Below are 23,269 nucleotides of genomic sequence, written 5' to 3'. Positions count from 1 at the left end.
GCCCCTTGAGCCTAGGAGTTTGACATCAGCCTGGGCAACATGCTGAAACCCATCTCTACAAAAAATTAATAACAAATGAGCCAGGTGTGGTGGCATGTACTTGTAGTCCCAGCTACTTGGGAGGCTGAAGCAAGAAGATCACGTGAGCTCAGGCTTTTGAGGCTGCAGTGAACTATGATCGTGCCATTGCACACAAGCCTGGGTGACAGGGTGAGACCTTGTCTCTACAAATAAATAAATAATACATAAAATATTCTCTACAGAGTAACCTTTGAATTCTGTACTGTCTTTGGATCACATACTTCAATACATGACTTTATTAAGAGTTAACATTGTTTGAACCTATATTTCCAAGTTGACATAGGGAAAAAAAAACCATTTTAACATTGAATAAAACTGACTGTATGACCTGAGTTAAATATTCCATCTCTCATGTTTTATTAAAGCATTTACTTCAAGGTCATATATTCTTAGATTTATTCTAAAAGGTGAAAAATTTTGTCATTCAACAAACTTTGAGTATCTATCATTTACTAGGCATTAAGTTGAAGGAACTGGACACCAGACCTGACCTTAAGGTAATAGGAGCCTAGGACTACAGTTGAAAAATTTTCCCCTAAAAGACCAAATAGTAAATATTATAAGGTTGCAGTTCATATGGTCTTTGTCGCAACTAGTCACTTCTGCCACTGTACCCTAAAATCAGACATAGATAATACTTACACCAGCGAGCATGACTATATTTCAATAAAATTTGATTTACAAAAATAGGCAGTGGACCAGTGGACCATAGTTTGGTGATCTGGAGATGAAGCAAGACTGTCGATCACAATATAAGAATTGCTGTGACAAAGGAAGACCCAAGTACCTCAGGAACTCGGATAAAAGACATCCACACTTTGTGTTTGTAGATGCGTCTGTGAAGAATCTAGAGTGAGTAGGGAAAAGGGAAGGGGGGAAATTAGAGAAATTATCAAGCAAGTTTTCTCAGAGAAGATTATGGCTGAATTTTATCTTAAAACTATGGAGCATTTCACAAGGAGGCCACACTAAAGTCTATTTCATGTTAAGAATAGAGGCTGTGGTAAATCTTGTCACCTCAGCCCAAACCAAAGTTTCCAAACTGTGTAGTATGGAATTCCTCAATAAGTTAATAGATATTCCCGAATAAAGGAATTACCTGGGTTGTGTAAATTTGAAGAATACTCTTTTCCTTCTTCAGTTAGCTTTCTTAGTGTTTTAAAATTTCCTTTACCAAATAAAGACTTTAATAAATCTTGTAGTAAAGAGAAGTTTTCAAATTTTTATAACTCAGAATTTTAAAATGTATTCATGGAGCCCTTCTCTTGGTGTGGAATACCCATTAATGTATTTCAGAAATAGTATTTTGAATATTGTGGTTTTCAAAACAGTCATGAACTAAGAATTAAGAGCCCTAGACCCATTTATCTGTCCATATGTAGGCAGCAAGGTTTCAGAAGCACTTCAAACAGTTGACTTCTCATCATAGGAGTGTCCTGGGCAACAGGTGTCCAGCCACTGGGAGATGAGAGTTTGAGCAAGACTCAGTCACCAGGGGTTTTGAAGTTTCATGCAGAACAAATAGCAAATGCACTTGCTGAACTGGGAAAATAATGAAATTATAAAGTGAGACAGTATCGCTCCCAAAGTGTGTTTCCTCGTCACAAGGATCAGGAATGCTATTGGTATTTCATGGGTAGAAATGAGAGATGATAAACGTTCTGCAGTACATAGGCCAGCCCTGCACATTGAAGATGTGTGCTGTCCCAAATGCCAATAGAGCCCCATGGAGAAACACTGCTGAAGAACAAGGAGTGGGGGATCACCTCCCAAGTTTCAGAAGACTGGGGAGAAAATTTGGGATGAACCTTATAGGCACAACACCATTAGTGCAGCCATTAAATATTTAAAAGGTCATACATTCCTTTTTCATTTTTAACAACCAGATGTAATTTATTTAATTCCATAAAAATATATGAGATTTTATTTTTGATGCAGGCGTATGCAATTGTACAACTTACAGAGCAAAGATCAGGTGCAGTGTGATCTTTTGAATAAACCATTGCATTAGATGCTGTTAAGCATTTCAGAGGCAATTTAATAAAGTGTGTGATTAGTGCCTCACTTCCTGATGATCATTCTGACAGGAGCACCAGAGTAACCTGAGTGCTGATTTCAAAGATAGCCCTTCAGTGAGTTTTTAAAAAGGCTACTGTAACAGCCTTTTGTAAGAAAACTCTGTCAATAAATGTTTCTCTTCTGAATTCTTCTCCAGTAAATAGCCTCAAGGAACTATTCCTGTGGTTCCTGAAAAATAACAAGCAGAAGATCCTTTACACAGACCAGGGTAATCATAAATATGGCATCTTTTTTTGAAATATAAGAAGTGCTCCCTCCTCTGGGCTGATGCAGCTGCTGTCAAGGCACAATGGGTAGCATCCAGGGAATGAATGGGCTGAATTTCAGCCCCTACTTAGGCCCCCTGCAGGTACCTTTGTACATTTGCAAACTGTGTAATCCTGTCTAGTGACCCTGGGTCAGAACCACTGTTGCTTCACTGCATTTGGCTTTATTGCATATAATCCTTCAATCTGAATGTTTTAAGTACCTCCTACATGGCATGCTCTATATTAAGTATAGCAGTACACAAGCTAAATGACATGTTCCTTTAATTGAGTGCTTACCCTACAGCAGCCCCTTGGCTGAATATTTCATATTTATTAATAATAACAACAACTCCATGAGCTAAGTTTTATTGTTTTAATTTTCCAACTAAGGAAACTTCTTGGCTTTAAGTATCTTGCCTGTAGTTACATAGCTAGGAAGGGAGGGTGCTGGGATTCGAAGCCTTTTTCTCCCCTGATTCTAAGTTTCCTGTTACTATTTACTACAAAAGTAGGGCTTTCAATGAATTTATATATTAGAGAGGAGACAAATATACCAACAGATGGTTACAATACAAGTGTAAGTGCTATTCAAGTGGGATGCCTACTTAGATGTAGAGAGAAAGTTGTCAGGGGCCATTTTCCAGAAGAGGTTGTCCCTGAGTTTTGAAGAAGTTTCTACAAACATATGGGAATCCAGAGGTTGATAAACCAGAATACAGGCTGAAAAACTTGGCTACACTTCAGAAAATAAGCTGAAATAGGTTTGTGGGTTTTAGTGATTATTTTATCATTACCAAATGAAAATAATTGACAGGTAAGGCTGTCAACCTTACTGCACATTAAAATTATCTGAGTAGATGAACAACAAAAATGAACTTTGAAGACATTACACTGGATGAAATAAGCAGACACAAAGGGACAAATATTGTATGATTCTACTTCTAAGAGATACCTGCCATAGTCTAATTCATAGAGAGAGAAAGTAGACTAGTGATTGACAGGGGCTAGTTATTCTTCAACAAGTACACAATTTCAGCTGGTAAGGTTGAAAAAGTTCTGGAGACAGATAGGGGTGATGGTTGCACAGCAAAGTGAATGTTCTTAATGCCATTTAGCTGTATACTTAAAAATGGTTAAGATGGTACATTTTGCGTTAAGTATATTCTACAACAATTAACAAAATAGAGTGATTTCTTGGAACCTACCCCATGACCTCTTGAATCAGGGTATCTAATGACTTTACGGTTCAGAAACAGCTGACTCAGGACATTTTGACCAAGGATCTGTTATAAGAATCTGCTGAACTGAATTACATTAAAATGAAATATGAAAGTTCATAGATATAGCATAGTTTTAGAAGATCATTTTAAAGACAACAGTTTTAGGATTTTTATTGCTTTCATAACTGATATTTGTATATTGATTTAATTTTAAATGTATTCGCTTATGTTATTTTATGGCAGCTATCTGGTATTGCTTGGCCCAACTTATTATTTGTATGTTAGAGATGAGAACACTGAGTTTCAGTGAGCTAGAGTGTTGCCTATCTGTTACACATGCTGCTATAGTTACGATAATAAGGAAGATGCGTAATTGATAAGAATAGAACTCTAGTCTAAATGAGAATTACAGGGATAATAGAGAAAGTTCATAGATTTCTTTTCTAAATCATTTAAAAATTGTTATATGTGCTGCCCCATTAAATTAATCATCTGGACTGAGACTTATTGAATGAATGAAGAGGTGTTGAAGAATTGAGTTTCCATGAGAAAAAGCATAAAGCTTAAGACTTAGGTAGAGAAGGGCAGCGTTTAGCTGTTGTTCTTAGCAAGAGCAGGACAGAACTGGATGAGTAGTGAAGATGACAAAAGGTTCCTCTTTAGAGCCCTGTCCTTGAACTTTTCAGTTTCTTCTGGGTGTGTCCCTTTCCTTGGGGGGAATCAAGAGAATGTGTGTTGCCCAGCCCCTTCTAGAGCAAGAATCAAGACCTTGGGGTTTCTTGCCCACATGTTTTTGACCTCACTTCCAGTATCTGCATGGGCCTGTTTCCTATACTTTTTCTTCCTGCCCTGTCATTTTGCCCAACCCATGTCTGAGCATTGGCCAAAAGGCCATGGTTTCTGTGTGTTTGGAGTGGACTGATTGTGGTAGACAAAGCTTGGTTGCACTGGGAACCAGGGTCCTGAAAATGCTAGAATGCATCTGTAGGGCAGTTTATTCAAATATAAATAGTTAAAATATCTTCCCTATATTGTTCTCTTTTTCCTTTCCCAAGCAGGTTGTTAGGCTCTTTCCGTCTATTGGTCTCAGAGTTTTTGGTCAATACTAGAATCGTCTAGAAGATAACGTGCTTCTTACGTATTTTTAAAGCCTAGATTCATTGGAAGAAAGTACTAAGAGTGTCTTGAGTCAAATGGAGAAAGAGAAGGACCTTGGAGACATTTCCCCAAGAGTGGGTTTCTCTGCATGCGATTACCTAGAGAGGTTGACCTGACCAAGGTTCCCTTTCTCCTTTGTGCACACAAAAGCAGAGTCATTGGACTCCAAGGGCCCCTTGTGACATTGATAGCAGGGAAGTTAACAATTTTGCTCCCCACCTTTTGGACATGACATGCTTCCTAGATTCAGGTATGACCTTGAGGAAGAGCTAAACAATGAGCGTGGTTTAATATCTTCCTGAAAAAGAAAGGTTGATACTCCAAGTCAAACACGTATGATTTGATTTTTAAAATGAAGAAAAGAATATTTCCAACACTCTTGAGTCTAGACTGAGGTTCATATCTGATGTACTAGAGATTTGTTTTGATTACTGAAGGTCTTAAATAATAACAGCATTTGGAACATTTTGCATATACTGTATCATAATTGTGGTAGCGGCTGAACTTTATTAAGCATTTATTATGTGCCAGGTACCTTCTTAATATGTTATACCTACTATTTTTATTGTGTTCACCACAACTCTATGGAGAAAGTGATATCATCTTATTTTTAAGGTAAAAAATCTGAGGCCTGGCATGGTGGCTCATGCCTGTAATCCCAATACTTTGGGAGGCTGAGGCAGAAGGATCACTTGAGGCCAAGTGTTCAAGACAAGCCTGGGTTACATAGTGAGACCGTGTCTCTACAAAAAAATAAAATAAAAATGAGCCAAGTGTGTGTAATGTGCCTGTAGTCCTAGCTACTCAGGAGGCTAAGCTTAGGTGACAGAGCAAGACCCTGTCTCTTGAAAAAAAAAAAAGAATCTGAGATGCAGAGAGGTTACATAACTGGCCAAAAGCATAGTTAATAATTAGTAGCAGAGCCTAACTTAACCTGATTTCTTTTGATTCTAAAACTCATATATTTACCCAGTATACAATTCTCCAGTATAAGGAGTTTAAACTTTTATCACATATATAATAAAAATACAGTGTACCTTGTATCTCTAGAGTGGTTTGCCTTATTTTTATGTGAAAAAAAATTTAAATTCTCCTAATCCGGCAAGATAATAGACAGCTATTAATAGGTTCCGGCCATTGCGTGATAAGGGCTAAACATTGCTAAAAGAAAATATATCTGGCAGTGATGTGTGAAGTAGATTGAAGTCAGATGTGGGACAAGAAACTAAGAGAAGAAGGACTAGTAGTAAGACAATTGCATAACAGACTGAACCAGGATAAATGCCAAATCATCCAATTAAGGGATAAAAGTTTATTTGGTACAGAAAATGTCTGATAAGGTTGCTAAGGGGAATAATTAGGTAGCTATAAGGTTGAGGATCTTTAATCCCTCATCAGTACAGATTGATTTTTTTAGTAAGTCATAGATTTCTGCTTTTATTTTTTTATTCTGTAAGGAAGTCACTGGCACAGAAATAAACAATATTTGTCAATGTCGGCGTCACTAAGTTTGATGCAGGGATGATTTCTTGTAAGAGAATCAGAAGGCTGCTCTTCTCCAAGCTTGCCAGAGATAATTAATATAACTCCGTATGCTGCTTCCTAGGTAGAGGACATTGTTGAACTATTTGCAGATTTTTGTTTGTTCAGATGTTTTGGCTTATAAATATGGGGCTACATCTGATATTCTTTGGTTATATTTTAAAACTATCATCTTTTGAAAATATCAAACCCTTTACTACTAAGTTAGAAAATAACTTGCTTTTCCTTCCAACCACAGGGAGCCATCCTTGTCTCTTCTCTTTCTTTCTTTTTTTTTTCAGCTGTATTTCTTTATTATTATTATTATTATTATTATTATTATTATTGTACTTTTAAGTTCTGGGATACATGTGCAGAACCTGCAGGTTTGTTACATAGGTATACACATGCCATGGTAGTTTGCTGCACCCATCAACCCATCATCTACATTAGGTATTTCTTCTAATGCTATCCCTCCCCTAGCCTCCCACCCCCTGACAGGCCCCGGTGTGTGATGTTCCCCTCCCTGTGTCCATGTATTCTCCTTGTTCAACTACTTATGAGTGAGAACATGCGGTGTTTGGTTTTCTGTTCTTGTGTTAGTTTGCTGAGAATGATGGTTTACAGCTTCATCCATGTCTCTGTAAAGGACACGAACTCATCCCTTTTTATGGCTGCATAGTATTCTGTGGTGTGTATGTGCCATATTTTCTTTATCCAGTCTATCACTGATGGGCATTTGGGTTGGTTCCAGGTCTTTGCTTTTGTGCTGCAATAAACATATGTGTGCGTGTGTCTTTATAGTAGAATGATTTATAATCCTTTAGGTATATACCCAGTAATAAGATTGCTGGGTCAAATGCTATTTCTGGTTCTAGATCCTTGAGGAATCGCCACACTGTCTTCCACCATGGTTGAACTAAGTTACACTCCCCCAAACAGTGTAAAAGCATTCCTATTTCTCCACATCCTTTTCAGCATCTGTTATTTCCTGACTTTTTAATGATTGCCATTGTAAATGGCATTAAATGGTATCTCATTGTGGTTTTGATTTGCATTTCTCTAATTACCAGTGATGATGGGTTTCTTTTTCGTATGTTTGTTGACTGCATAAATGTCTTCTTCTGAGAAGTGTCTGTTCATATCCTTTGCCCACTTTTTGATGGGGTTGTTTCTTCCTTGTAAATTTATTTAAGTTCTTTGTAGATTCTGGATATTTGCTCTTTGTCAGATAGAAATATTGCAAAAATTTTCTCCCATTCTGTAGGTTACCTGTTCACTCTAATGACAGTTTCTTTTGCTGTGCAGAAACTCTTTAGTTTAATTAGATCCCATTTGTCAATTTTGGCTTTTGTTACCATTGCTTTTGGTGTTTTAGTCATGAACACTTTGCCCATGCCTATGTCCTGAATGATATTGCCTAAGTTTTCTTCTAGGCTTTTTATGGTTTTAGGTCTTATGTTTAAGTCTTTAATCCATCTTTAGTTAATTTTTGTATAAGATGTAATGAAGGGGTTCAGTTTTCTCCATATGGCTAACCCGTCTTCCCAACACCATTTATTAAGTAAGAATCTTTTCCCCCGTTGCTTGTTTTTGTCAGGTTTGTCAAAGATCAGATGGTTGTAGATGTGTGCTCTTATTTCTGAGGCCTCCATTCTGTTCCACTGGTCTTTATATCTGTTTTGGTACCAGTACCATGCTGTTGTGGTTACTGTAGCCTTGTAGTATAGTTTGAAGTCAGGTAGCGTGATGCCTCCAGCTTTGTTCTTTTTCCTTATCATTGTCTTGGCTATACAAGCTCTTTTTTGGTTCCATATAAAATTTAAAGTAGTTTTTTTCTAATTTTGTGAAGAAGGTCAATGGTAGCTTGATAGGGATAGCATTGAATCTATAAATTACTTTGGGCAGTATAGCCATTTTCATGATATTGATTCTTCCTATCCATGAGCGTGGACTGTTTTTCCACTTGTTTGTGTCCTCTCTTATTTCCTTGAGCAGTGGTTTGTAGTTCTCCTTGAAGAGGTCCTTCACATCCTTTGTAAGTTGTATTCCCAGGTATTTTATTATCTTTGTAGCACTTGTGAATGGGAGTTCACTCATGATTTGGCTCTCTGTTTATTTTTTATTGTTGTATAGGAATGTTTCTGATTTTTGTACATTGATTTTGTATCCTGGTGAGAACACTTGGACACAGGAAGGGGAACATCACACACTGGGCCTGTTGTGGTGTGGGGGAGGGGGGAATGATAGCATTAGGAGATATACCTAATGTAAATGATGAGTTAATGGTTGCAGCACACCAACTTGACATATGTATACATATGTAACAAACCTGCATGTTGTGCACATGTACCCTAGAACATAAAGTGTAATAAAAAAAAGAAACAGAACCAATGACAAAAACCACATGATTATCTCAATAGATGCAGAAAAGACCTTTGATAAAATTCGACACCACTTCATGCTGAAAACTCTTAATAAACTAGGTATTGATTTAACATATCTTGAAATAATAAGAGATATTTATGACAAACCCACAGCCACTATCATACTGGATGGGCAAAAGCTGGAAGCATTTCCTTTGAAAACTGGCATAAGACAAGGATGCCCTCTCTCACCATTCCTATTCAACACAGTATTAGAAGTTCTGGCTAGGACAGTCAGGCAAGAGAAAGAAATAAAGGGTATTCATATAGGAAGACAGGAAGTCAAATTGTCTCTGTTTGTAGATGACATGATTATATATTTAGAAAACCCCATCATCTCAGCCCAAAATCTTCTCTTTCATTCTACATTCAGTCTACTAGGAAATCATGTTGCTTCTACTTTCAAAATGTGGCAGAGCCCAGTTGCTCCTTATCTCCTCCTTTGCTTCCACGCTGTCCAGCCCTCCATCCTCTGTCATGCAGTAGACTCTTATCTGGTCTACCAGCGTCCCCTTTTACGACTTTACAGTTTATTTTCCCTAAAGCTGGAAGAAGGATTTTTTTCATGTGTAAGTAAGATATGTCACTCCTAGGCTCAAAATCCTGCAATGGCTCTACATTTCACCCAGATTAGAGCTAAGTTCTTACAATGATCTGTAAGCCCCTTTGTGACCTGCCCCCACCCTTACCCCTTGATGTCTACTCATCTTCCTCCTTTCCCCAGTTCACTGAAGTCTAGGCACCCTGACCTCTTTGCTACTCCTGGAATCTACCAGGCACTTAAAAATCCTTGGCTCATTCTGTTCACTCTGCCTGGATGCTCTTCCCCAGAATCCAGTTATCTATCTCCCTCACCTTTCTCAGGTTTCTGCTCAGATCTTACCTTTAAAGTGAGGATATCCTGGTCAGCCTGACTAATCTTTCAACTTGCCCCTCCTTCCATTGTAATAACTGCCACCCTGTTCTACTTTAAATAATATAAAATTATGTAGCCCTTATCTAATGTAACTCTATAATATAGATGTATATTTAAAATATGTATAATATACATTATTTATCATATTTATTCTTTATTTTCTATTTCCTTGATGAATAGGCAGAAATATTTTCTTTGGTGCACCGATGAATCCTAAACGCCTAAAACAATTTCTGGCTCATGAGTTACTCAATAAGTTTTGATGCAGAAACAAATTAATTAATTACACAACAATTTGTTCCAATATTAAAAAAAAAATTTGGCCAGGCATAGTGACTCATGCCTATAACTCCAACACTTTGGGAGGCAAAGGAGGGAGGATCACTTGAGGCCAGGCGTTTGAGACCAACCTGGGCAACATGGCGAGACCCTGCCTCTTGAAAAAACTGGTGGCGCACATCTGTAGTCCTAGCTACTCAGGAGGCTGGGGCAGGAGAATTGCTGGAGCCCAGGAGGTTAAAGCTGTGGTCTGCAGTGAGTTATGATTATACCACTACACAACAGCATTGGTGACACAGCAATCTGTCTCTAAAAAAGAAATAATATTTTTTCTTTAAATGGGCCCATTCAGATACATTTTATCTACTTATAACCATAATTGTGCACTTTATGTTTTTGATATTATAAGAATACATTTACAAAATAGAAACTTTGAAATTATAAGAAAGCGAGAGAGAAAAAATATAAGACTAATAGTCATTCCACCTAACACAATATCTGTTAACCTTTTGATTTTTTCCTGCAAAGCTCTATTCACAATTATAGGAAGTGTCTGTAAAGTGTAATCATTCCATTGTATACATAACTTTTAATGTCTTCTCTTAATATTATCTTGTAGGTATTCCATGTTTTACATATTTTTCATCAATACATCAATTTTGATCACCATGTCAGTGATTCTTCAACGTAGGTTGGTTATATCTGTTAGTATTTACTGTATTTGGAATTAAAAATGAAAATATTTGAAAAATATTTATTCACTAATTCATTTGGAAACCTCAATAATAAACATATTATGTTGTAACATAAAGTCTATTTTTAATTAAAATAACCATATTTTCCCAAATCAAAAAAAAAAAAAAATAGAAAGGAGTTTCGGTTTACAATTATACATGTCAGCACTTTGGGAGACCGAGGAGGGTGAATCACTTGAAGTCAGGAGTTCAAGACCGGCCTGACCAACATGGTGAAATCCCCATCTCTACTAAAAATACAAAAAATTGGCCAGGCTCATGCCTGTAGTCCCAGCTACTTAGGAGGCTGAGGCAGGAGAATCTCTTGAACCTGGAAGGAGGAGGTTGCAGTGAGCCCAGATCCCACCACTGCACTCCAGCTTGGGCGACAGAGTGAGACTGTGTCAAAAAAATTTATATAATATATATGTATTTTTTATATATATATATCTCTATACACACACACACACACAAATTTCTCAATATCTAACTATCTACTTGACAAAAGACTGGATTCTCATATTGATATGGTTTGGATGTGTGGACCCCTCCAAATCTCATATTGAAATGCAATCCCCAGTGTTGGAGGAGGAACTCAGTGGGAGGTGCTAGATCATGGGGTTGGATCCCTCATTAGTGGGTTAGTGCCATGCCCTTGGTGATGAGTGAGTTCTCACTCTATTCATTCTCATGAAAACTGGTTGTTTTAAAGAGCCTGACAACTCTCTTACTCTCTCTCTCACCATGCTACGTGCCTGATCCTTTATTGTCTTCCACCATATTTTAGGTTTCCTGAGGCCTTCCCTGAAAGCCAAGCAGATGCTGATGCCATGCTTTTACAGCCTGCAGAATCATTAGCCCAAAGAAACTTCTTTTCTTTGTAAATTACCCAACCTTAGGTATTCTATTATAGCAATGCCAAACAGACTAACACACAAATCTTCTTCTGCATTCGATCTGTTGAATTTATGTGGTTCAGGTTGAAATATATGAAGAAAATAAAACCTCACAGATATATGTAGTAGCAAAATGGAGGCTTATGCTAATAGCCTTTCAAGATAATGTGGACATTCTTTTTTGTGATTTCATACTTCCTTAACATCCAACAAGTGTCAGTTTCTTAAAGGTTAGTTGCAATATGGAATCTGAAACTATAGCAGTAAACTTTTCATACTCTATTGTAACATTAAAATCCACTGATCCACCTTATAATTTGGAGGAATCATTTACCCATGTGTGATTTTTATAACATTATGCTTTGGTCATTTGGAAATGATTGGCTCACTGAGTTATGCAAAATTTCCAATATAAAAAAAATCATATTTCTTAATGTCGTATTTCTTTTTTTTTTTTTTTTTTTTTTTTTTTGAGACGGAGTCTCGCTGTGTCGCCCAGGCTGGAGTGCAGTGGCTGGATCTCAGCTCACTGCAAGCTCTGCCTCCCGGGTTTTTACGCCATTCTCCTGCCTCAGCCTCCCGAGTAGCTGGGACTACAGGCGCCCGCCACCTCGCCCGGCTAGTTTTTTGTATTTTTTAGTAGAGACGGGGTTTCACCGTGTTAGCCAGGATGGTCTCGAACTCCTGACCTCGTGATCCGCCCGTCTCGGCCTCCCAAAGTGCTGGGATTACAGGCTTGAGCCACCGCGCCCGGCCAATGTCGTATTTCTTAACTACCGATGTTATCAGGAAAAGTCTTCAAGTATTAGAAAGCTTTTATGCTCACAGTGGCAGATAAAAGTTGTCTGAAGTTTTAATTTTCAGCTGAAAGTTTGAATTTTATCATAGGCAAAAACCACTATCTCTTATTGCCCTTTAAGTGATGGGCTTAACTTTGTTCATTCTGAAAAATAGTCCGCCAAAACCCATAATTTTTAAAAATCATTTTCTAGTAAAAAATGATGTTCCATGAAAAAAATGGCTAACTCAGCTTGTAACTCCAACAACCATTCAAATGATTTTCCTTGAGATAATTATCATACTTCAATATTTTGTCTCACACACCATATCAAAAACATGCATACAAAATTTAAAGATTTAAATTTAAGAAAATTAATACCTTTTACTATTTCAGGAAGAATTTCATACTTTAAAGTAAAACTGGCATGTTATTTATCTTTTCTATGGTGAGTGTGTGGTGAATAAGAAAATAACAACTAGTATAGTTTGGTGTGACGGCTTTTATTTGTACTGAGAGCCACCATCACTTTTGCACCATCAATACAAATGTCAACACAGTCATTCCAGGATAAGCCTTAAGAGTCAAAAAGTTATTCAACTCCATCTTTTAAAAAGTTATTCAACACTGAATAGCACAGTTACCACTTGTGTTTCTTGCCACATATTCGTGTAAGTGATAATTTCTTTGATGATTCGTTTGTTCTGGTACTAGAAGAATACAAGCAAAACAGCGAATCCAGCCATGTTTGTAGCTTCATTCATTTGTAAAGCAAAAGTACAATTGTGCAGACAAGATCTTAACTCAGTCTTTGTTTTGTAGCTGAGCCTTTAATTCCAACAAGATACCATACCGTTTGAAAGAAGCAGTGCAATAATTTCTTTTACTGACTTTGCATCCAGCACGCATTCAGCAAAGTCAACTATACAGTGTGATCTTCTCTACTGAATGCAATATGGTAACCCATAAGATACTTGACTGATTTTCAGTTTTCAGTTGAAAAGCTATACAAAACACTTTTCTTTTAGAAAATGCATCATGTCTACATTTTTTAAAACTCAATTTCTTTTTCTTTAAAATCTGAATGATTTGTCTCAAAGTGGTTTCATAACTTAACTGGAATGATAATCTTTCCAAAAATGTTTTTGTATAGCATAATAAGGGAAATTATTATCTATACAATGAGAGAAAGATAGCTTTCATCTTATTTGTATTTCTTATTCACAGTGTTTCCAAGTTTCTTTGGATTCTCTATCTTCCATGAGTCAGGAACTCTCTGGTGTGACATTTAAAAAATTTCATTGATACATAATACTTACACATACTTATGGAGTACTTTTGATATTTTGATGCATTTTTATATTTTCCCAGTGTCTTTGGACTTAAAGATTGACTGTTGGGACTTGAGAATGTAAGTCTTCTAATCACCCTTTCAAAGCAGATAATCTGTTTTAAATTAAGAAAATATTATATAAACTTTTATTTTTTATATTTATTTATTTATTTATTTATTGAGATGGAGTTTTGCTGTTGTTGCCCAGACTGGAAAGTGCAATGGCATGATCTTGGCTCACCGCAACTTCTGCCTCCCGGGTTCAAGCAATTCTCCTGCCTCAGCTTCCCAAATAGCTGGGATTAAAGTCCTGTGCCATCATGCCTGGCTAATTTTGTAGTTTTAGTAGAAATGAGTTTCTCCATGTTGGTCAGGCTGGTCTTGAACTCCTGGCCGCGAGTGATCTGCCTGCCTCAGCCTCCCAAAGTGCTGGAATTACAGGCGTGAGCCACCACACCTGGCCTTAAACTTTCTTTTATTAACTTCTTCGTAAGTACTATACAATTCTAAAATTATAAGATAAAATTTCAAACATTTATAAATGTTTTAATAATATGTAAAACTGTTATTGAAAAATAAGGAATCCAAATGTATTTACTTGTTTTTCTACTCAGGCACACAGAAACATTAAGGATTTCAAAAGAATGATCTAGTGGATGATGATAATAAGGTTACAGAGATTATAGCAGGTGTAATGACTAGTCAGAACACAGTAGAAATACTAATAGCATACTAAGTTATGTAAACAGTACACCTATCATAAATCTACTACCTTAAAAATTTTAGGGAACCCAAGAACAAACAAGCATGCATTCCATTTGTCATCAAAGTGATAATATCATTCTATGTCAGGTGATCTCTGGAGAATTCTACCATGTGCATGTGAAAGAATAAGTGAAAAAGGAAAACTCCAATTTATGAAAATAGTTTTGACATTTGAAGACCCATATAAAAGGGTCACAGGAAATCCCTGGGTTCCCAGACCACATTTTGAGAACTCTTGCTGCATTTAATTATGTTGTTCTATATGTGCTCCCAGTTTTTGTTTTTATTGACATGCTTTAATAAAATTATTTGTACTTAGGTTTTCCCCTCTTAGTTATTGTTTTCATGCAACAGGATACCATAAATAAAATTACTAAGGTGAATTAAGAAAATGAGACATCTACTAATACAACTGTCCTAATCTCTTCAAAATGTCAGTGTCATATGGGCAAAGATGGGTGGGTTGTCATAAAATGAGAGACTAAAGAGAGGAATAATAGCCAAAAGCAGTGTTCAGATTTTGACTGGACTTGGTTTGAAAACAACAACAAAAAATTGATGAAGACACTTTTGGATGATAGGTAATATCTGAATGTGAGATAAATACTAGATGATATTATAGACTTATAGTTAATTATAGTTACTTATAGTTAATTTTGTGATCATGGGATTAAGGTTATTTCCTTAGGAGAATTTTTTTTTTTGTGGATATGTATGCTGAAGTATTCAAATTGTTTCATATTGGCAACTTACTCTCAAATGTGTCATCCAAAAATATCTATATATCCATTAATCTATGCACATACATAGAAGAATATATGGATTGAGAGTAGATAAATCAAAAATGATACCTGTTAACATTGTGATTCTGTGTGTTGGTGATAGAGGTGATCTTTATTATTCCAGACTTTCAATTTATTTGACATTGTTTATAATAAAATGTTTGGAAATAAATGAAGTCACTAAATCAGATGTTACTAATATTATTTATTTATTTCCATATCACTATCTAAAAGAATACAGTGTTGTTTTGAAAGGCATTTTTTTAGTACATTCATTGAAAAGTATGTAGCTCAGTGAGTAAGCAATCAGCTCCACCATCAGTTAGAGGGGATGTTTCATCCTTTCTTCACCAGTGCTGAGTGGAATGACCTCAGGCAGACTTTCAAGGTCTCAGTTGTCTTATCTATAAAATAGATGACAATAAGAATGGCTATTTGATAAGGTTGTTGTAAAAATGAAATTTATATTATCTATAAAACCCTTAGCTCACTGCCTGGCAAAGAGAAACTACTCAAATCTCATCTTCTATTATTGTCATTACAAATTCTAAGTCCTTGCTACGTCCAATTAGAAAAACCAATGGAAAAGCACCGCACATTAAATCATCTCTGTTATATTACATTCTAGTGCATTCTGTAACGTCGGGCCTATTGCAAGTCCTTAGGGAACCAAAGCAATAGGTAATGCATCTGTAAGAATTACTGATAATTAGCATGTAAATTGTTACAATATTTTTTTATATATAACTGAAAATATTCTTCTCTAATGTTTAAACATTTTATCTGGAAGTTTGTCCTTGCAATTATTCTGCCTTCAGTTTTCTAAAGTATAGACAACTTTATTTTGAATTATCTTATATATAATTTGTGGAGTCTAAATTGATGTATTTTGATGTATTGGAGCAAACTGAACTAATATATTTCATGGGTAGAAATTCAAACTATAAACATTCTCAATTGTTTTGTTCCTAATGTGTAAGCTACTAGTAGACCAATCATTCTTAGAAAGCAAATCAATTACGTGACAGAATTTATCTAGTGTTTGCAGAATATAAATCTTAGATGTGTAAAGATGGCTAGAAAAGTGTGTTCACAGTAATTTATGAAAGTGAAGGCATTTATTTTTCCTGTTAAATAGTTTTCTTTTTGTGAAGTCCAGAAGTGCTTCAGTTGTTACTGGTAATATTTTAGAGTGTTTCTTCTTAAAAATCATCCTTAATTTTTATTAGCAATAAATGCTGCTCAATGTTTTGAGGCATTTTAAAAAGGCATTAAAATTGTGAAAGATTTATATATTTAAAATGCCCTCCTAAAACCTGATGCTTTTGTTTTCACTTAATGCATTATATAGTCAAGTAAATTTCTTCTCTTGCATAAGAACTCTCATGGAAATGAAAATACTGTAGTATGGCTAGGGATAGCCAGAGCCTAAAGCAAAATAAGAGGCATAGTATAATAGGAATAGGCTGGTCTAAAGAAGGAAGCCAATTATAATAAAATGAGAAAAACTCAATTCTAGTTTGTATTTTCCACAAATACCTAATGGGATAGAAGCACTCTAATTATTCATCTCACAAGAAACTGAAATACAGCTCATTAAAAGAATAAGGCAGGACTAAATTTTTCAACCTACATAACTCATGGAAACAGCTTCCTCTATCTCCTTCTGTCTCTCTGTGATATGGTCCATCCAGCTGCTGAAATTGGCTGCCTTCTGGAAATTAAACCCCACGTGGCTCAGACCGTAGCAGTAAATCTGGTACAACAGATGGTTCTGGGTGAATTGTTACACCTCTGCATAAAACCTTGGGATTTCATCAATGAGCTTTACCCTAAGTAATGGAAATCAAGGTGACAAATTAACAACAAAACTTCCATGCTTTTACCAAAAGAGCATATTATTATTTTTTTATTGTATCATTGTAATCAAGCCAAAATTGTGCTATAAGTCAAATGTCAGGCATACAAATGTATATGCGCTCAGTTATAGCCTTTTCTCCAGTCAGACATTAAGTTCTGATTAATTAAGACTATAGTTCCACATCCCAGTTAGATTTTCCGGTGAAGTTTCAGGAATGATATGTTGATAAGCTTTTGTTTTCTAAATTTAAAGTTATTATAATTTCGCATAAAATAAGTTGTATTGGTTTGTACATTTGACATCATTTGGTATTTTTATTTACTGTTTAATGGGGAGACATAAGAGAACACAGTGAAAAGAATGGAGCTAACATTGTATTTTGATGTATTGGAGCAAACTAAACGAATATATTTCATGGGTAGACCTTTTCAGGTCTAGTCACTGTCCTATGAAGCACTCACAAATTCATGCTTTCGTAACTACATTCAAAATATGTTGTTTGTTATTTACAAATCGCTGAAAATACAGGGGGTTGAAAAAGACAGATATAGTTTTTATTTTTGTGAATTTTTAATTCTAGCAGAGAAGACATGCAATAACAAATATCCAATTAATTATCTAATTACACTTGTAGTACGAGATTAAAGAGATCATGATAGGAGAACTTGACCTAGCTGGAGAGGGGTTGAGGAGAGTGGGAAGCTTTCCAATGTTGTTAAGTGAATGCTTGCATATCTGAATGCATCATCAATCAACCTATGTCTTGAATAATGGTTAGGAGTTGACCTGGAGAAAGGTGTGTGTATGGAGGGAAACCTGGAAAGGGAATTAGAGCTTAAAGGAACCTGGTGACAGCAGACTAACAGAGGAGAGAGTGGCTTTCTCCTCATTATAAGTTGAGGCACCTATCTACAAAGAGAGTCAGACTCTGAAAACTATTTGTAGAGATCTATTCTGAGCCAAATGTGAGAACCACGACCCATGACACAGCCCCACGAAGTCCTGAGAACATATGCCCAGGGTGGTTGTTTTACAGTTTGATTTTATACATTTTAGGGGGACAGAAGTTACAGGCAGACATCCATCAGTACCTATAAGGTATACATTGGTTTGGTCTAGAAAGGTGGGAAACTCAAAGTGGGAGCTTCTAGGTCATAGGTGGATTAGAAGATTTTCTGATTGACAATTGGTCGTAAGAGTTAAGTTATTAGCTGATGACCCAGAATCAATAAAAGGAGTTTCTGGATTAAGATAAGGGGTTGTGGAGATGAAGGTTCTTATTATGCAGATGAAGCCTCCAGGTAGCAGGCTTCAGAACTCTTATCAGACATAAAAAGATGCCAGACTCTTAATTAATTCTCTCCTAGATTAGGGAAAAGACCTGGAAAGCAAAGGGGATTCTGTATAGAACGTAGATTTTCCCCACAAGAGATAGTTCTACAGGAGAGAAATATTTTTCAAAATATGTCAAAGGAATATATTTTGGGGTAAAATACTTCAATTTTTTTCAGGGTATGCTATGTGTCATGTGATTCTATACTAGAGTCAGGTTGGAATTTGGTATCTTATTTCTACAAAGAATCTGTTTTGTCAGTCTTAAGATTTATATTTTAAGACTTACAATGAGCCTTAAGATTTCGATTTCTATTTTAATGTTAATTCTGGTAAGTTGTGACTGAATTCCAAAGGGAGGAGAGTATAATGAGGCATGTCCAATCCCTTCCTTCCCCTCATGGACTGAAGTAGTTTTTCAGGTTTACTTTGGAATGCCCTTGGCCAAGAGGGGCATCCATCAGTTGACTGGGGGACTTAGAATTTTATTTTTGATTTACATATCCATGGTCATGCAGGTAAATATAACAGTGATTTGGACTCAGTCTATCCAAACTCCGAATTTTTTTTTCATACTCCATGCCTTTTCCCTGTTAGACATCAAACCATGCTTAAATGATTGCTTTGATCTTCATCTGCAACTTTGTTCTTTTTTTTCAGGTTGTGTGGCTAATGCAGTTTTGTTTGTTTGTTTGTTTTGGCAGATTCTTTGTCATAAAATAGTTTTGTATTTGAATTTAGATTCATGGTCATTTTTATTACTTATAAAAGTAAGTTGCGGTTCATGTGTTCAGCACTATTCTGTTTTGTTTTTCAGTGTTCCAACATTCCAGAGCCTTCCTGAAGAGATCCTCAGCAAGCTCGCTGATGTCCTTGAAGAGGTAATTGTTTTTAACCTTTGAACTTTTTGAGATGGGATCCAGCCTGCTTGGCTGGTTTCTTTCACAGCTGTGTGATGAGGAATCACAAACTGCAGAGACCTTTAAAAAATGTTTTAAGCTCTGGGATGAGCTGTATATTTGGCTTCATATAGAAAGTAGCTTAGCATGTCTGACATTTATATGCAGGAATGTGCAAATCAACCTAATTATAGAGGGAGACAAACTTTTTGTTGTGGTAAATACCATGTTACTTTGACTTACAAGAATAGGAACTGGCATATTTCTCTTATTTTAACTAGTGTAAAGTAAAATTGTAGTTATCGCCACTCTGAAGCTTCAGATTAGCAAATTTACAACTAGTAGTTGGGCACTTATTTTATGACCATGTAAGTATATTTGATACACATAATTTTATGCCTGAAAGTGGAATGTCACTTTCAGTTGTTTTTGTCTGAACCCATAAAGCTATGGTTTTGAGAAAGAGGAAAAACAATACACATTAGGTTATCCTTTTGTAGACTGGGATTCATAACAACAGCAGCAGCAGGAGGAAGTTTTTCCATTTAAATTGATGAGCTTTATACGGAATGTAGTCTAAAGTTGTTGTCCTAAAGGTATTGGGTATATAAGTTTTGTTTCAGGTTGAAAAGATTAAAAAACTGTATTTTCCTGTTTGCTGAGGAAATAGAGGTACATTGGTGGTGTACGAAAGTTCAGACTTTTTCTCTAAAGGTTCAAGTCTAAGTCTTTTGGAGTGAATTGACAATAGAGAGATTAACAGGAGAAAATGTCATACAGGAATAGTGTATGGGGGAGGTCAAGGTGACAGAATTGGAGGATGGGGTCAGAAAAAGGTATGTCTAGAGTGCTATAGGTGCAGCCAAGTAATGGAGGGCTGCTTAGGACATTGCAATTAATTTAATTTTTACTTAGTGTGAGATAGAAGTCACTGGATGGCTCTAAGCAGAGCAATGAAATTATTTGACTTAGATTTTTAACAAAATTGTTGTGGCTGCTGTGTTGGAAAAAAAAATAAAGAGGCTGCTACAATAATCCAGGGAGCAATAGTGGTGACTTTGTTCACTGTGGGAAAAGGAGATTGAAAAATCCTCAGATTGTGACTATATATATAAGAATATATATAAATATATAAATATAAATATATATATATGTATATATATTTTTTTGAGACAGTGTCTTGCTCTGTCACCCAGGCTGGAGTGCAATGACGTGATCTCAGCTCACTGCAACCTCCGCCTCCTGGGTTCAAGCCATTCTCCTGACTCGGCCTCCTGAGTAGCTGGGATTACAGGTGCCCGCCACCATGCCCAGCTAATTTTTTGTATTTTTAGTAGAGATGGGGTTTCACTATGTTGGCCAGGCTGGTCTCAAACTCCTGACCTCGTGATCTGCCTGCCTCGGCCTCCCAAAGTGCTGGGATTACAGGTGTGAGTCATCGCACCCAGCCGATTGTGACTATATGTTGAAGGTAAAACTGAAAAGCTTTACCATTGCAGTACACTAGTGAAATGAGAGAAAGAGAGGAATCAAGGGGAAACCCTGAGGTTTCTGTTGTAAATAATTAGAAGGATGGAGTTGTTATGAAGTGACTTGAAGAAGACTGGAAGCACAGTACACTGAGGTGGAGAGATAAGAAGCTCAGGGAGAGAGACTGGGGTACAATCAGAAGCTTAGAGATCTTTGGTAGGTAGATGGTTTGTTGTAGCATTGTTTGTGTGGAGGGAACTGTTGGCTATCTGAATATCATTCCGTGGGACCAAATGCAGATGAACACAAGGCAGAACCCTGAAGGAGGAAGCAGCCAACAATTATTATAAAACCATGAATGGATCTTAAAAACATCATGCTGAGAGAAAAGCTTAAAACCAAATAAAAGAGATAGTTATTGAAACATCATTTACATATATTAAAATATATGAGCACAAAAATACATTTTGCTGGGAGTCCTGAAAAAATATTGAAAATTGGATACATGTGAACAGTGGTCTGTATCAGAAAAGGGAAGGGAGACCTATAGGGATAAAAGAATGAATGAATGAATGAAGAGGAAGGCATAAAGCCTTGACTGATTCTTCCCATTTCTACCTTAAGAGAATGAGGAATGAAGAGAGACCAGGAAAGCCTGTGGAAGTAGGAGGAAAATCAGAAGCATTTTGCATGTTAAAATCCAAGAGAAGATAATAGCTTAGAGAAGAGTCAGCAAAGCTTGGATTTTAATTTAGGGAAAAAGATAAGGAGAGAAATGGGGTCAGCAGATAGGAAAGGGAAAGTCAGGTTGAAAGAAGAACAGAAAACATTATTGAAGCAGGAGACAGAGAGGCTTGCACATATAGCCTCTTGAGTAAGCACAAGAGAATAGGCGCTATAGTGCCTCTAGAAGCAGGGAAGGTAGACTATCTGGATACACATGCAGGTGGGTGGATTGATGTAGTGACTGGAGCTGTGGAAAGTCTGTTATGATATATTCTATTTTCACAGTGATACAGAAAGCAAGGTGATCAAATGAGACTGGGGATGGGGTAGAGGTACAAATGGTTTGAGGAAGAAAGTAGGAGAAAAATGGAAAAGTGAATGGACTAGGGAAAGTATATGATTGCTAGGCATCATTAAGGCCCTGCTTGATGTTAGCAATCCCAAGTCTAAGTTAAACAGACAACAAAGCATTTATTCAAGACTATTGCAATAGGGGAAGGATATTTAACTCCATGGAACAAAAGGTAGGAGAGCTTTTAAGCACTGGGGTAAGCTAGTGGAAAAGTCACTTAGGTAACTCCAGCGGGGGTACTCTAGGAGGGAGGCAGTTGTCCATCGTCATTAGGCCATCTGTGTTTGCTATTTGTTCCTTACGAAAGTTAGGATCCCATCCTCCGGAGAGACTGAAAGAAAAAGACTTGTCTCCTTCCTTCTAAGATTACATTTCTAAAGGATGGCTCCAAGGTCCTTGAGAAAGATATTCCTGGGGTGTGAAATCAGCTGGGAGAAGATTTTCATCACAAAGAGGCAGATTAAGAATTTTCAGTTGAAAGTTCTTTAAAAGTAAGTGCTGTAAGTGAAGGGAAATCAGTAGTCTTGATTCAGGAAGCTGACTGTCTAAAGTTTCATCAAAAGATTAGTCAGAGGGGAATATTAAGCCCTCTTGGACACTAGAACATTTGATTATGTGTCCGTTTTTTAGCCTCATTCATTTACCTGGATTCATTTTCCAGGTAGGTATAGAATTGGATTTAACCAGGATTGTTATTTTGTCAAGAGAAGATGGGTGGTTGATAGAGAAAATGGGGAGTTGAATGTGCATATGGAGAGTGATTGTAATGATTGACCTTGGAATTTAAACAGGGCAAGGAGGAGAGAAGCACCAGATGGGCAATGGCCAGTGAGAAGTGGTAGGATCAGTGACTTTTAGTCTGATGAGGTTAAAGAATTTCTGGAATAAAGCTATAAGAAGGAATACATTGGAAAGATAGTGAAAATGCTCTTGTCTCTATGTACTGACTATACCAATAATTCTGTGATCCTTATAGAGATTCTTAGCTGTTGGCTTTTTGCAGTCAGCTTTGCTATGACTTACTGGTCTCCTTCATCTATGTGAACACAAAGTGAAGCAGAACATTGTCACATTTGACTCCCATGTTCAAGTATAAAAAATTTATGAGAAACAGCACTGGCTATATTTCTCTCTGAAGGTGCTGACCTGTAACCTTTGTAAATATAAAACTACTTTTCCAGGTTGGTCTTTTGCCTTTTGCTTTTTTTATTGAATACACGGAAGAACTCTCTGGTGACACTGCGTATTGTTGTTTTTAAATCAAACTAAAGCACAAATTTATCAGCCCCAATCAACCTCCTAAAAAAAAAAAAACAAAAAACAAAACAAACAAACAAACAAACAACAAAACAAAGACTCCATGAAATTCTGTAATCATTGTCTTTCTTTTCCACAGCTGTGAAAGTATTTGCT

At 36.5% G+C, this 23,269-nt stretch overlaps 1 protein-coding gene across 2 annotated transcripts in view; it reads left to right on the top strand.

Moving 5' to 3' along the window:
- PRKG1 (protein kinase cGMP-dependent 1) overlaps window positions 1-23,269 on the top strand; it is a 1,337,040-nt gene that overhangs the window by 938,284 nt on the left and 375,487 nt on the right. For both annotated transcript variants that reach the window (XM_005565848.4, XM_005565847.4), the window contains exon 5: window positions 19,227-19,290. In XM_005565848.4, the coding sequence (XP_005565905.1) occupies window positions 19,227-19,290 (64 nt within the window). The remainder of the gene's footprint in view (window positions 1-19,226; window positions 19,291-23,269) is intronic.

Source organism: Macaca fascicularis, chromosome 9 (assembly GCF_037993035.2).
Source record: "Macaca fascicularis isolate 582-1 chromosome 9, T2T-MFA8v1.1".
In the NCBI taxonomy this organism is placed as follows: Eukaryota; Metazoa; Chordata; class Mammalia; order Primates; family Cercopithecidae; genus Macaca; species Macaca fascicularis.
This window is presented reverse-complemented; position numbering and strand designations above follow the sequence as displayed.